This window comes from Archocentrus centrarchus, chromosome 21 (assembly GCF_007364275.1).
Source record: "Archocentrus centrarchus isolate MPI-CPG fArcCen1 chromosome 21, fArcCen1, whole genome shotgun sequence".
Taxonomy (NCBI): Eukaryota; Metazoa; Chordata; class Actinopteri; order Cichliformes; family Cichlidae; genus Archocentrus; species Archocentrus centrarchus.
This window is the reverse complement of record NC_044366.1, coordinates 1765474-1781018: the sequence shown is the minus strand read 5'-3', so window position 1 is coordinate 1781018 and position 15545 is coordinate 1765474. Positions and strand designations below refer to the sequence as shown.

At 47.3% G+C, this 15545-nt stretch overlaps 1 protein-coding gene across 1 annotated transcript; it reads left to right on the top strand.

The window, feature by feature from the left end:
- The first annotated feature begins 307 nt into the window (after positions 1-307).
- LOC115800612 (inhibin beta B chain-like) lies at positions 308-10195 on the top strand. Its single transcript, XM_030758093.1, has 2 exons — positions 308-1198; positions 7622-10195. The coding sequence occupies exons 1-2, from the start codon at positions 811-813 to the stop codon at positions 8446-8448; spliced, it is 1215 nt and encodes a 404-aa protein (XP_030613953.1). The 5' UTR covers positions 308-810; the 3' UTR covers positions 8449-10195.
- Positions 10196-15545: the final 5350 nt, after the last annotated feature.

Below are 15545 nucleotides of genomic sequence, written 5' to 3'. Positions count from 1 at the left end.
TTACCATCACTGCCTGCCTGTGCGGTATCCCCGCGAAAGGTGCCTTTGCAAAACTTCCTAAAGGTGGATATGAGGTGATCTCCCGCACTGAGGACTATGAGCCAAATATACCGCAAGAGCAGAAAAAGAAGTAAAATAAAGCGACCGCTGCGGGGCCGCCGTGTTACCATAATAAAACCATGTCCAACAGTCGTGGATCTTTAGAGGTAGTAATAATCCCTCGCGCGCTGTTGGTGGAAATTCCCACGTGGGTTGGATCCTGTATAAAAACTTTGGGTGTGCGGAGCCCCTGTTGTCGTGATTGCAAAGAGAGGAAAGGGTCTCAGTGAGCGTTATCCTGCAGGACGCACGGGAGCTGGCCACCTACAGCCGCGCGCGGCGCACACACGGACTCGCGGAGCGCTCGCGTTGCGCTCGGAGCTGCGACTGCAGGACAGGAGAGTCTGCGGGCTGTTTGAATGAGGAGCCGCCTGGACGGGCTTTGATTCAGACTTGTGCTCTTTTGTTTTGGCAGATTACGCGTCTGAACGCAGCGTGCTTTGACAGAAGCGCGTCAACAACCTGAACTGCTGTGCGCGCCTCCCGATCACAGAGATGAACTTTTATTTTGTTGCTGGATACCGCGCTGGAAGCGCTATGCCTGGAATGATTTAGTGTCGTGGAATACAAACACTTGGAACACAGTGGATTTCTTCAGTGGATGCTGTCCCGGAACTTTTGTAGATGAAACGTCGCTTTAGCCTCACTGCGCGCATTTAAAAGATTTTCCATTTCTTTCGTAGCATCTGGACTGCAGAATAAACTCCGACAATGAGCGTGTACAGTGTGGCACTGTCCTGTTTAGTTGCGTGCGTGCTGTGCGTGCGCTGCAGCTCGGTGCCCGGGACAGAGACTCAGAGCTCACCCCAGGAGTCGTGCGCGTCCTGCGGCTTCAGGGCGCCGGATCAGTCGGAGCGGATGAACATCGATTTCTTGGAGGCGGTAAAGAGGCACATACTGAACCGGCTACAGATGAGAGAGAGACCCAACATCACCCATCCCATCCCGAAGGCTGCGATGGTGACGGCGCTGAGGAGGCTGCACGCCGGCAAAGTACGAGAGGACGGCCGGGTGGAGATCCCCAGCTTCGACGGGCAGGCTGCCTTCAACAACGAGGTTCAGGCGGAGACATCGGAGATCATCAGCTTCGCAGAATCAGGTACGAATCAATAATTCACGGCACGTCTAAACCGACCCCTGCCTGAACTCTTCCACCCTCTGCCCGCATGTAGCAGGCAGCAGGGCACCGGGAGACTTAATAACTGCCAATTTTAACAGGTCCCATTTTATTTATTTTGGAGGCAGCTGCAACAAATGCAGTAAAAACATTCATCAAGCGATGGAATCTGCTGCAGACATCATTTTTCATCATCATCATTACATCACACTGGCCGCTGCCTTAAATCCTCCTGATCTGGAAACCCAAAAGACATGAAACCAAAGACACAGTCCTTAAATTACCCCCATGTGTTGGCTAGGGGATAAAAAGCACCTCTGAATCCAATTTCATCTCAAAGCTGAGCTCACACTCAATACTCTGATGTATAAAGCCCTCTTTTAAATACGGACAAAGTCCCTCAATCAGCCATTTATCCCTTCCTCTAAGAATGTGTATCTAACTAATTCTCTGAAGTCCAAAGAGACACACACACACACAAACACTCAGACACACACACACAAAATCATCAGCAGAATCCAATAATTGTCACTTGGTGCTGTGAGAACTGCACCCCAACACAAACTGGTAGCTGAAGAGGAAGAAAACATACAATTAAACACACAAAAATAGGATTCTTACACACACACACACACACACACACACACACACACACACACACACACACACACACACACACACACACACAGGTTTCCCACTGGCTCTGCAGCTACAATTAGCCTGAATGGACCTCGAGGTCCTGCTTTCCAGTGGGAATGATCTGAGCGCCCTCATGGCAAAGCAACAAAGGCCGGGCGATTATTATAAGAGCTCAGTGTGTTCACATCATGTCAACATGGAGAAGAAAAACAGCAGAGAAAACAAAAGAAATTGCTTAGAATAATGTATGAGACATCTGAGTCCGTGCCGGGTTGGATGAGGTGATGGGACTGTTGGTGCTCTTGGTGTGTGTATGTGTGTGTGTGTCCATATTGCAGTGTTGTGAAGCTTTAAAGGTTTGCTGGGCGCCTTTGCTGCTTCTTCTTCTCCTGTTTTTTTCCTCACTCTATTCTTCCTCACACCTTTGAGCCTTTGTGTGGCATTGTACCATGGAGCTGGCTCGGGTCCCTGCTCCCTAGACCCCGTCTGCCTCCCGGCCAGCTGGCTCAAGCCCCCCCAGATCGGATGCTGCCAGCCGGGGCATGGCACAGAGGCGAGGTCTCCAGAATGCTCTGAAGCCAGGGAAGCTTGCCCCCCCACTCAAGCATGAGGAAGCTTGAATTGTTGTTTTAGGACGAGGCGGGTTGAGGGGGGGTGAGGCTGGCATCTGTTTAGCCAACAGCGAGCCAGCAAATGGATGCTGATAGGTGTTTGTGTGCTTTGTGTTTGTGTGGAGGTCAGCTCATGTCCCCTCGGCGCAGGGTTAACCGCGGCACCTTATCTCCGGTAGCACAGAGGGACGAGGTCTGCCAAGTGGCCCCGGGCAGGTGAGGGCGATGCTGCCAATCTCTCCTCTCCCCTGACATGCTCCCGTGGGCCCTCACTAAGGGATTCGGTGTCCCGTATCCACGGGAGCGAAGCGGGGAAGAAGGGAGGGCGAAAGAGAAAGAGCTCGATGGAGAAGTTCAGATCGGCGCTTCTCGATTGCTCGCTGCAGCCGCTTGGACCTGGTGAACTCGCGGCGAGTGGTCCAAAACTCAGAATTAAGACTTCATTATGGGAGGTCATTAACTGGTTCCTCCAGAGGATCAGGTTGGCAGGTTTACTCCAGGACACTGCTCTTTCATGAGGAGCTGTCAGTCATGGCAGTCCTGGACCCTGTCCAGCCATTTTCCACATTCACTCAGCAGGGTGTGTTTCAGTCAGCGGGGCTGGCTGCTACTGTATAGCTCTGGATCCTATAAATGATTTATGCAACGTGATTAAAAATTCCTCTGTGGTAAAGCTTTAACAGCACCAGGTCCGGCACATTAGTGGCTGTAACCTCTGGTCAAGAGTCCAGAGTCTCGTGTCCACGCCTCCTCGCTCTGTGTTGAATTCCTTGAAAGCCGAGGCCCGAGGGGCGGCGGACACGTCACGTTACAGCCGTGCCGTGTGGTCTTGTCGACAGCAGCTTTGAGTAATGAACTCTGAAGCTGTCTGCCTACCTGCCTGCTAGCCTGCCTCCATCCGTGGCCTCTTCCCTGGCTTGGTGGCGCAGGTGTAGACACGCTGGAACAGCCCACCCAGGTGTCCTGCCTGCTGATAATCACTAACGTTTTTCCACTGCGGGGTCAGGCGAGGCGTGTCGAGGCCAGCTCCGAGCTGTTTGTAACGCAGCATGAAAAGAACAATTCATTCCTCCTAAAGGACCTCAGCTGAAATAAGTCATGTGGTGCCGATCTGTATGTCAAAGCAGGAGGAGTGATCGCCGGTGCTCTGCTCAGAGAAGCATTCATGTGCCACCTGTCCACAGGTAGCAGCTGGGTCACATGCTGTGGTTTTAGGTTTATTTCACCGCTGAAAAAAAACCTTTGATATCGAGCAGAAGTCCATTCATGGCTTTGTAGCAGCAGATTAAACCTGCCGGTTATCGTGACACTGCAGATTTCCTCCTGTGTTTTAACCTTTTAACATCCAGCAGGTCACAGGTTCACTCAGGGTTAGGGGCCGGTGGCATTTTAGCCACACGCTACAGAAGCACAGCTTCAGAAAGCAGGAGTCGTGACCTTTCAACTCTCTTAGATGCATTTGAGCCTTCTGTGAGCAGATTTCCATCTGGGTATGCAGAAAATCCCATAAAGGAGTACATGTAACCTGGATTCCTGTGACCAGGCAGCTGTTGGGAGCAGGAGCCGGCCATATGGGAACCAATCTGATCATATCATAGATCAATATTTATCACATCATCAATCAAATCACGGATTTCTTTTCTAAGTGAAGATGTGAACTTCAGTTTGATTCAGTTTTTTTTTATTTTTTTTTTTATTTTTTGAAGGTGAATATGATAGAAGTGCATTTTAAACAAACACTTGTATTTATAATAAACTCAAATCTGAATTCTGACCAGTTTTAAAGAAGAACACAAGCAGAAATGGACTATAGTGACCAACTATACTGTATTGCTTATGGTTGGGAAATAATCTCATAAATAGATCAAAATCATCCTGTGTGTAACCTCAGTGCAAAATCAGCTTCGCTGCCAGGCAGTAAATAAATCAATAAGTAGAAATTAAAAAGGGTGCAGGAGGTGCAGCGGAGTCTCGGTGAGGTCACACAGCTGTCCAGCTGCAGCCGGCAGAGCGCCGTCAGAGAGCAGCGATCAGGGAGTCGGCAACGAGGCTCAGTGACTTTAATGAGCAACATTTTCCACTCTGCACACCGACATCACGGGCGAGGCTGCCCGTGGCCTTTGTGATGTCACTGCGTCTCTGGTTTTTATTGGACGCAGTCTGCAGTGCATGCTGCTCTCTACGCCACCAAATTCCTCAGACCTTCCTTTCAACAACGTCTTTGTCTCGCAGGCCTCGGGCTGCGTCCATCGGCCTGTTTTGTTCGGCGACCTTGTTGCTCGAGTTTTCATTAACATTTTCTTTTGTCGTTTCCTCTTTTATCCCTCACACTGCTGTCGTACCGCTGTGCATGGCTACAGCAGCTCAAACATTAGCTGCTGCTTCTCCTACGCTCTGCACCGACCTAACCTGACGTGGCTCTAACTCTCCTCCACGTTCAGCGCCGTGCTGTTCTCATCCTTACCGACTTCCTGTTCCCCGTCAGAAACTGGACGAATGACTTCTATCGACTTCACACTGACCACATCTCATATTCCTGATGAGAAGTTATTTTGCAATAATTATCTTCATCACGTTGTTGCCTCGCTCAGGCTGAGGGTAAAAAATAGACTGCTGTGCTTAGAAAACAAGTTTACGATTTTATACTTTCGTAACCTGTTTCCTCATAAACCGGGTCTTTGAATGGGAGGCAGAACAACAACTTTAACTGAATACCAAGAAAACTGTTAATAATTTTAATCCTGGTTATCTCATTTGTAAAACTCTCTGGGTTTGTGATTTGATCATATCATCCAGGGACATCCGATAAACTAATTACAGGCAGATTCACGGGTAATGAAATTAGAGGTCAGTCACAGACCTGCTGCAGATCCTGTATAAAAGCAGCTCTGTGACATTTAGTGTGTAAAAATCCACAAACTGTTTGTGGGAAAGATTTAACCTGTGACCTCGACATACTCCATAACTGAAAGCCGTCCTCAGATTCGTTTCCCCACATGTCCCCAGCCCAGTTTTCCTCCCAACCTTTAGCCCCTCCTCCTTCCCCATCCCAAACTGCCCCTTCTCCTCCCTCTCCCATTGTTTAGTCATTCTACCTTTTTGTTTATACATGTACTTAGTTTTTTCATAAAAAACTTTATAGTAACAAAATAACTGTAATAATGCATTTATAACAGCTAGTGTTAGAAACTGTAGAATATGTAACTCCTGAATGTTCTCCAAAGTTAAAATAAGATTATAACACACCTGAAAAACTGTTTTGTTTTCTTAGAGAAATCCTTTTTGTTCTTCTCCAAAACACGAGGTTAGATTCTCACAGAGCTCAGAGGGTTTGAACAAACGACACCCATCAAAAACATCCATGTCTTTATCAAAATTTAAAACGTGCACTGTGCCTTTCTTTCCCCAAATTTAATGGTTAGGGTGGGGTCAGAGTTCAGGTTAGCACCTGTGATGACTTGCTGCTTAGAGGGTTAGCTGCACCTGATTTGATATCCTCTGGGAATAAGTTGGCCCGCAGTCAAAGATGGGAAATGATCACAGAGCCCGCTGAGCTCGATCAGGTTTATTCTGCGCCTGTTCATCACGCCGTCACCGTGCGATGCCCGTCTGCCTGAGCTCAGAGCTGTCGGGGCACGCACAGCGATGACTGAGGCCGGGTTACTTACTTGTAGCCCTGAGGGGGCCTTTACAGGAGCTGCTGTTCAGCTGATTCTTTCACGATGTTGGTTTCACGGTGATTTGAACACGTACTCGCTGTGCGCCATCATATTTTACCGACAGGCCGTGTGGAGCGTTGCTCACCGTGGGGGTGGGTGGGTGTGCGTGAGTTCCCAGCTGACGTGCTGAGAATGGAGAGCTGGTCTGAACAGGCCCCTGAGTGAACGTAAAGCTGCACTTTACAGGAGGAAGAGGCGTCAGGCGCCTCAAAGAGGGGGCCTGTCTTTGGTGGCCACCTGTTGACACTGACACACAGTAATCAGTCGGCAAACAAAGTCATTTAGCTGCTTTCAAAGCTCTGCTTGAGCACATTGTGGCAAATCTCCTGAAATAGAAACCTTGCTGGTTACCTCGGGGTAATTTGGAAGACATCATGAGGCTTAAAAGAAAAAAAAAAAGTGGTGCCAGGGAGAGCCCAGCGCCACCTTTAGACACTCAGGATCTCCTCATTGTGCCGCTGTAGAAAGTGGCCAGTGTCATGTAAATGGCTTTTATTTTTGCCTCATCATGCTTTTTCTGGAAGGCCGTGCGTTTCAATGGCGGGCTGCAGCACGGCGCTCTCCCACTGCCTCACTCGGAGCTTTGTGCTGTCACTCTCAGGTTGCTCCCGCTGGAAGGAGGTGCAAATGGGGTAGCGTAGGGTGGGAGGCGGGGCTTGGGTTGGGCACCAACAGTGAACTCAATGAACCCCCCGCAGGCCTTGGCCGTGTCCACCACCCTCCCAACTCTTCCACTTTCATCCTTCCCTTCATCTTCCTCCTCCCTTTTCCTTCTCTCTCTTTTCTTTTTGGCCCCATCGCTTACAAAACTGGACCTGAAGCCAACTGGGCCTGATCCCAGAACTGGCCTGTCACCGTTGGCCTATCAGGAGCTGCCACAAAGGTCACCTGACACAGTGATTGAGGGTGAACAGGGAAAACAAGGGGAAAACAGATCTGTAGAGACAAAGCTGTGCCCTTGTTGGGGGACTTTCTCTGTTTGTGTGTCTGTGTGAGTGCAGAAAACAGTCTATAGGTCAGTAACCTTTCTCCTGGAGCCACAGAAGTGTGTTCAGTTATAGCACAACAAAGACCTCCCAGCTTCACGTCGTTGCGTTCAGCAGCCCATGCTCTGTTGTCGAGAAGTTGATTAAGTTGTCACATGTCCGCCTATCTCTCTCTTGGATCAGATGCGATATCACGTTACTGAAGTTTCAAACTACAGGCATGTGATAACTGCTGAAGCGTTTTCATAAGCAGAGAACTGAAAACAATACGATGCTGCTGAAAGGTCCACAAAACTCCCAGCTTTGGATCCTATGATTAGAGTCAGACGATCATTTTTAAGGTTAATCATGAATTTCCCAGGCCAGCATGAGAATGCACTTTCTACCTCTGTGTATCCAGATATGGTGGAAAAGACTGATACTAAGTTTCTGTTTCTTCGTTTCCAACAGATGAGCAAACACCCTCCAAATCCAGCCTGTACTTCCTCATCTCCAACGAGGGAAACCAGAACCTGTACGTGTCCCAGGCCAACATGTGGCTGTATTTCCGTGTGCTTCCAGGGGGTCCTGAGAAGGGCATCCGGAGGAAGGTGACAGTCAAGATCCACTACCAAGAGGCCAGGGCTGTGAGTGCTGCAGAGGGAAGCCCAGGAGGCGGTGGCGGCGGAGGAGGAACAGGCCGCTGGGTTCTGGTGGAGAAGCGGGTGGATCTGAAGCGCAGCGGTTGGCATACGTTCCCGCTCTCAGAGGCGGTGCGGGCTGTGTTTGGGAAGGGCAGCCGGAGGCAGGACCTGGAGATCCACTGCGAGGGCTGTGAGACAGCTGGCGTGGCTCCCGTGCTGGTGGACCCCAGCGACCCATCCCACCGGCCCTTCCTGGTGGTGCGCGCACGACAGCTGGATGGAAAGCACCGTATTAGAAAGCGAGGGCTCGACTGTGATGGCACCAGCGGGGGCTTGTGCTGTCGGCAGCAGTTCTACATAGACTTCCGGCTTATTGGCTGGAACGACTGGATCATTGCACCAGCTGGTTATTACGGTAACTACTGTGAGGGCAGCTGTCCGGCCTACATGGCAGGCGTGCCGGGCTCGGCTTCATCCTTCCACACCGCAGTGGTTAATCAGTACCGCATGCGGGGGATGAGCCCGGGCTCAGTAAACTCCTGCTGCATCCCGACCAAGCTCAGTACGATGTCTTTGCTCTACTTTGACGATGAATACAACATCATCAAGAGGGACGTGCCCAACATGATCGTGGACGAGTGTGGCTGCGCCTGAGTCCACGCTGACCCGTCATTAACTGAACTGTCAGGAAGGCCTTTTGTACAAACAGGATGTTATTGTACGGTACACATATATATCTATACCTACTGTATGTGCAAGCAACACACACTGGTACCATCTAGCAAAAGCAAGTATCACTGTTGTGTCCGCACGTGTTGGCGCAGGCGTGCATATTTATCAGACTGAGGGACACGCTTGCCGCCTGTGTCATGTCCGTTCGTTGGTCAGCGGCGGCACGAGAAGGGAACGATTATCACCAAATGATACTTTTCTCTAGTTTGCCATTTCTAGTCAAAAAATAATGGCCCATCATCTCCTCGTGTATGAAGATTTTTTAAAAAAGCGCTTAAAGAAAGTGACATGATTGGCTTCACTGCACCCCCCCCCCAACCTCTGAAGTACTCTGAGCACATTTTAAAAAGCACTGACAGTTCATCAGCTCGTCCAGATCAGAACACCAGCACTTCCCTGCTATGCAGACGGACTCAGTCTGGCGGTCCTCTCTGGTGGAGTTAAACCGGCAGCGCTTAATGCCTTGCAGGATTACAGCCTTCACAGCAGCGCAGCAGCAAAACAAAGTCCTCCACAGAGCCCCCGCCACCGCCGGCGTCGTTGTGGCCGTCACTCTCGTGTTGACAGAGAGAAAACTGCTTCCTCCTTCCCGCTAAGGCTCAGCAGAAGCCACCCTGCAGACTCGGAGACTAGGTTTGGCCCAGTGGGTCACCACAGTGCAGTGCAGCACTTGCAGAAACTGAAATGCACACCCTGAATAGCACTTGTATAAATAAATGCCTTCCAAGGGGTACTGAGTGTCCTGTCCTATCGCTGAATAAGTGCCACATGAGCTATGCAATGTATAGTAACCTATACCCATACTCAACATGCTCTATTAGACTGAATCCTCTCTCTCTCTCCTCCTTCCTCTCTTCAGTCCTCAACTCTTTATCAATACTTGAAATGTAATCTTTCGCTTCCTTTCCAAAGCGAATGATTGTTGTGACGTTTGCACTGAAAAGTTGCGGATTTAGCAAAACAAAAACTGCCATTGAAAAGTTATTTTTATAGAAGAAAATTTGAATTTTGTTTCAGATGTATTTTACCTAATTAATGGAACCAAAGAGGCCAAGATTTTAGCTGTAGTGCTCAGACGGCGAGGCCGTCGAGTCACTGTGTATAATACTGTTTGTGATCATGTGTAAAAGGCCTACCACTGCATCAGGGTACCATACATGATACTCCTTTCTTAGCTCTGTTTTCATTCTGTTTTGTACAATAAGCAACATTTCATTTTTCATCTTTAATTCTATTTTTTTGTTCCAGTTTTCTATTTAATAAGAAAAGCTATTTTTAGTTCCTGTCTGAGAAACATTTAGTCCAGTAAATGTCATCTGTACAGTTTATGTAAAATAAAATGTTTTCTTAAATATTTTGTAACTTTAACTTCTTTTCTGCATCATGTTTTAGTGTGGCTTTTTCTGCTAATGATAACATTCATAATATATTGTATTATTATTATTATTTTTATTATTATTATTATTGTTCTTGTTGTTGCTGTTGTTGCATGGTAAATCTGCTGAGGAGCACTGGGGCCAGTCATAAAGTAAAATCTCAAAAAATAAAGTCAAAATGTCCAGAAAAAAGCTGAAATGTGAGAATAGAGTCAAAATGAGAGAGGAGCTGTGATATGCTGGATCAGAGTCATTTATTCAGAAACTTCAAAATAATAAAAGCTTCCAGTAGAGAAACGTTTCTGCTAGAAACACTAACTACTGACTGTAACTCCAGGTGTGTGTGTGTGTGTGTGTGTGCGTGTGCGTGTGCGTGTGTGGAGGGGGGTGGCCACAGCGAGGAGCCCTGGCCCCCCTCTGGCTCCACCTCTGGGTGAAAGTGTTGGGTTTATACTTGAATGTGTTGTGTGCTGTAGGCTGATATCCACCTAAACAAAAGGGTGGGGCTGAAATAGCAAGAAAAGCATGAGCACATTTCAATCTCTGTCTCCACCGGTCCGAACATAAAACACCTCTCTGCTGTCGCCTGTCAGGATCGAGTGTACCTCATAAGCTGCAGCTGTAGAACAGCAATTACAAGCATGATTAACAGCTTCAGTGGCATCCACAGCGAGCGCCAGCGTACCTGCCCGATTCCTCTTCGGCTGCAGAGTCGGCTGCCTCGTGTATCCACAGTGTGTTGTTTTAGTTTAGTGCACATGCTCATGCAGGCTGTTGCATCAGGACTGTTTCTCTCTGCAACACAATGTTTCTGTTTCCCAGCGCAGCTCTGCAGTTGCTATAAAGTCAGGAGCAATGTGTCAACACTTTATGCAACAGCACAAGGCTTGCCCGCCTGAATGTCTGCGTGTATGTGCCAACACCTACCAACGGCAAGATTTCAATAATGTTTCTGCTGAGGCTCTATCACAACAAATCACGTGTCCCTGTTAAAACATCAGCCAGATAATTACTCTAAATGTGGCTATTAGGACCTGCCAGGAAGCACAATGAGATTTGTTTGCCTGCAGGGCAAATAGCACGTTAGGGAGGGATCAGTATAAATAACTTTATAGGAGAACGGATGAGTGAGAAGAACCTGGAACAGCAGGGAAACGTCTCCGTGTGCAGACCAACGAAGAAAACAGTGTTATGGTGTGAGACTGGCAGGTGAAGTAGAGAAATGGTCTGTGGCAAATAAAAGCGAGTTTTTATTGTAATCTTCTTGGGGGACCTGACGGTGCAGAGAGCAGGGAGGGAGGTGTGCAGCTGTCTTGTCATGCTTTCCAGCGCATGCCAAAATCTCCACAGCTGGAATGTTAACGACACTGAGCCGGAGCTGCAGGCCATCCGAGCAGAGCTGCACTCGGGGCCACACACACTCGCTTACAATCACATTACAGGTGTGTATTATGCAGGCTTTCGGTATCAATAATCACTCGGGCTGCACGCTCTTCCCCAAAGGCGCTTTTAAACAAACACGCACATACACAAGCGTAACCTCTCTAACCCCGAGCTATCAGCTTAAACAAATATTGTCCTCCTTGCCCTCCCACTTCTAAAACCATCACAGGTTGAGGTCATGACAGCTGCCAGGTTGACAGGGTCAGCTAGTTTATCGCTGCAATAGCGGCGTTCATTCTTCCAAATCAGTCCTGGCCGCATTCACTAATGAATTTATGACTATTCATCACCCCGGGCCAGGCATTCCTCTGCTTGTGTTTGTTTCCGTGGTCTGGAGGAATGCACTACGTGTTGATGGTGAATATGCCGATCACCCACGTACCTTCCAAAAGGGGAATTCTGGTGATGCACGAAGGATAAGTAAGTTTTCCATGCCAGCATCCCAACCCTTCACCAAATTGGATTTCCATTACAGGTGATTAAAGCCTGACCTTTTTTGTTTCAGCCTGGAGAGATCATGTAGAGCACTCTTATTCTGAGGATTTATGCCATGGTTCTAAGACAGGAGGCTTATTCTGCCCCTGTTTACCTCACCCGACAACCCAAAGTGACATTTTGACCTCCGGACCGTGCTCCTTGGGAGCTCCTTCTCACAGGCGGATTATGGCAGCTGTGGAAAGGCTTTGCAACTTGAAAGCATATTTGTGAGCACTAATGAGCATAAAAACGTCATGAATCCAGATACTCGGGCCTCCATTTCTTTTCATTTTCTACCTTTTGTCACTCTGTTGGTTAATCATAATGATGTAATCAGTTCACTGTGCCGAAGGTGATGCTGGGAACAACCAGTATGGAAATACTAACAGGGATTCAAGTTGACTGACAGGAGCACGGACTCTGACTTTTGGTTTTACAAATAGGAGGCAGCATTAACACTGCCTCTAAGTGTTAATACCAGATCAGTGATTATATTTGCTCTCTCATGGCTGCTGCTGCTGCTGCAAAGGAGGTGAAGAGGTCAACGCAGCACAGGACGTGTATTTTTGTGAGTCCACAATGTCATAATGTCAGGATTGTTCCTCGGCAGTTTAGTAAAACAACTGAAGCCTTGTCGCTGAACTTGCCACCTCCCCCTCAAACTGTTTCACTGTCAGCCCCTAAACCTTCTCACCTTCTCACCCCACCTTGCACCACCCTGACCTCCTGACTCCCAGAGTACTGGAGGCAAACTCAGGGGCCACAAAGCCCTCATTTGTTGTTGCCCGAATTGGCAAAGAAGGGATGGCTGTGTGAGACTAAAGGGTACAGTCTTACATTCTGTCATGTTTCTTTTCAGCATTGTTGAATTTGTAATAACAGAGCTTCAACAAATGGGTGTGTAGCCCAGAAGCTGTCCACCTGAAACACAACCCCATGAGAACTTTGTGAAAGCAGATTAATATGATCATAGGTTTTATGAAAAGCTGGAAGTAGAGAGTGTGATCTTTGTGTTTTGGATCCATGAGTGTATTTAGATGAGAGAATGGAGTCCTGCTAATCACTGCTCAGTAACATCCAATCAAAATCCCAGAATTTCACTGTGCACCAAAACTGGAGCTCCGCCTTCTTGGACGATCTGTTAGTCCAATGAAGCCACAGCAGCCATATTATTGGTCGGATTAAAAAGGCTTCAACAGCACAAACACAGTCCAGAGGTCCAATTTAGGGACACCAGTTAGCTGAGGTGAAGCCTAGCAGACAGCTAGCAGCTACAGCCGCCTGTGTCACCATCCACCTGTCAGTCAAAGAGGCCACACCCCTAATAATGCAAATTTTGAGCCTTAATGCAATTTAACTAGGTCAGTTTTAGTAAGAATTGCAGGAATAAAAGGGGTGACATCATGACAGAACGACAAAGGTTGGGATGGATGGACTAACTTCCAATTTTCTAAACTTGTATTCCAATTTCTGTTTACGCTCCTTAGATCAGCTGATGGGTACTGTTAAGTCATGGTAATAGATAATTAATAGGGATGGCACGATACCACTTTTTTATGCCTGATACTGATACGATATTTTACATTTGGATATCTGCCGATACTGATACAAATCCGATCTTTTTCAAAAACAACTGTTTTCAAATGTCTGGATGAATTTTACATAAGTCAGCAGTCTCTCACACAACAATCGCTCTATCACCTGAAGCCTGTTGTTCCTATGTGAGAAGGTGATGCATTGGCTTATGGTATGTTGCAAATTTCCTTAGGGCTGCAAGTATCGATGATTTTAGTTATTGAGTATGCTATCAATTATTCCATCGATTACTCGAGTAAGAAATACTTTTTTCATATTAACAGTTCATCTGTATATTTTAACTTCCGTACTGCAGTTTTTCCCTGTGTAAAAAAACAGGGTGGATGGAGCAGCTACGAAATTCTCTTTTCTTCACTTGATGATCAGGTGATTGATGAAGGAGCTCCAGCTGTTTCCCATTAAAGGTTTAATGGTGTTTACCGGAAAAAAAAAGCTTCTTTTGGATGCTAGAAAAACATTTCTTTTCACTCCACCTGAGCTCACCCTCTCGGCTCCGCCTCTTTGCGCTTGTGCAGACAGACCACGTAAAACAGCTGACTGCTGCTGTTGTGTTATCAGTGTTTATGTTGAAAAACTGGGGGCTGCAAGAGCGTAATGTTGTAATACTTTGTATTCACAAGCATTCTCCTAAATACTTTTCTACTGCAGGTCTATATTTAGTCACTAATCACGGATTAAAGCATAAAAAATATTTTGACAGGGAAGGGGTTCTTCTGGTACCGAATGATCGCTAGTGCTAACGGCGGTGCTTGCTAGCAAACTGCAGTTATAGTGATCCGTTCTGGGAGCTGAAGTAGAGAAAAAAAAATAACAGTTGAAATTCTGTCCAGTAGGTGGCGGTAATGCAGCTCTAAGCTGGTTTGGTTAACCGCCATTAAACCCACAACAAGAAGAAGATGCCGACGGAGAACTGGAATGCAGCTAATGTGTGTGAAATTATATTTAATGGATCGGATTGCATTTTTTATTCGTTCCCGATATCTGATCCAGTAATTTAGGTCAGGATCGGACCGATAAGATACTGAATATCAGATCGGCACATCCCTAATAATTACTGCAACAATTTATACTAATTATGTAATTACATAATCATGAATTTTCTCATCAGTTCACTGCTGCTCTTTTCTAAGTTCATTAACTTCGTGTTAGAAGAAACTGCCTGTAACGTGTTTGGTGTGAACACACCAAGCAGCTCAGTCACCAGCACCCCCACCCTCAGTGTCCATCTATCCGTGTCCGCCTCCTGTGTGCCTCATTATTCTTGCCTTTGGACATCTTCCTGTCCTTTGCCCCCTGGATTTGTTGACCAGCTAAATTTGGCCCCTGATGGTATTTTAGAGCGATGAAGGATGTTTTCTACAACCTTTAAAAGGGAAAGGAATTTGTGTGACTAATGTCACATGCACTCCTCTGAGTTAAATGTAGAATCAGTACATAAACAGTCTGGCTTTTGTTTCCGAGGAGCATAGTTTCAGTCCACATTTCAGTGACGTAGTGTTGTGATAGGCAGACAGGCTGGCAGGGATGCTGTGATACTCACTTACACATAACAAGGAAAATATGCGAGCTCTGTTAATTTATCTCTAACACTGCTTCCTTGTTCGGTGTGGGCACCTTTCAGTATATGTGAGTGTGTCAGAGGGGGAAATTCCAGCCAAGGCGATCTAAGGTGTGGCTACGGATCATCTCTGACCACTTAAAAGCGAGGCCATCATCAGTGTTCCTGTATGACTCTCAGCCCCAGCTGCATTTCTCTCTGAGGGCTCATTATTCTGGCAGGTGCCCTATTGTCCCGATCTTTGCGGGCCTTTTCATGAGCATACCAAAAACACAACACCAAAATATGCAGGGAGGAGGAGGGGGACGTGAGGGTGGAGGGTGAAGGGGGTGGTGGTCTGAGTCAAAGTCAAGAACACTCAGAAAAAGTTTGGCATCAAAAGAAGAGAAGAGAGGAACCTTTGTTGAGAGAGAGAATGCCTACCTGAGCTGTTTGGATGTTTGGTGGGATGTGGTGATGGTGGCCACTAAAAGGGAGAAAAAGTAGAGTCAATGATGTAAGGACTATCGAACAAACTGGAGTAGTTCATGTAGCAGAGGCCAACCAGTTCAAGGCATCCTGCATCTGTT

What these genes read in the sequence shown, in the direction of transcription:
- LOC115800612 (XM_030758093.1), top strand. Translation starts at nt 811, where the DNA reads ATGAGCGTGTACAGTGTGGCACTGTCCTGTTTAGTTGCGTGCGTGCTG. An exon ending in CATCAGCTTCGCAGAATCAG is followed by an intron (nt 1,199 to 7,621) that starts GTACGAATCAAT and finishes CGTTTCCAACAG; the next exon opens with ATGAGCAAACACCCTCCAAA.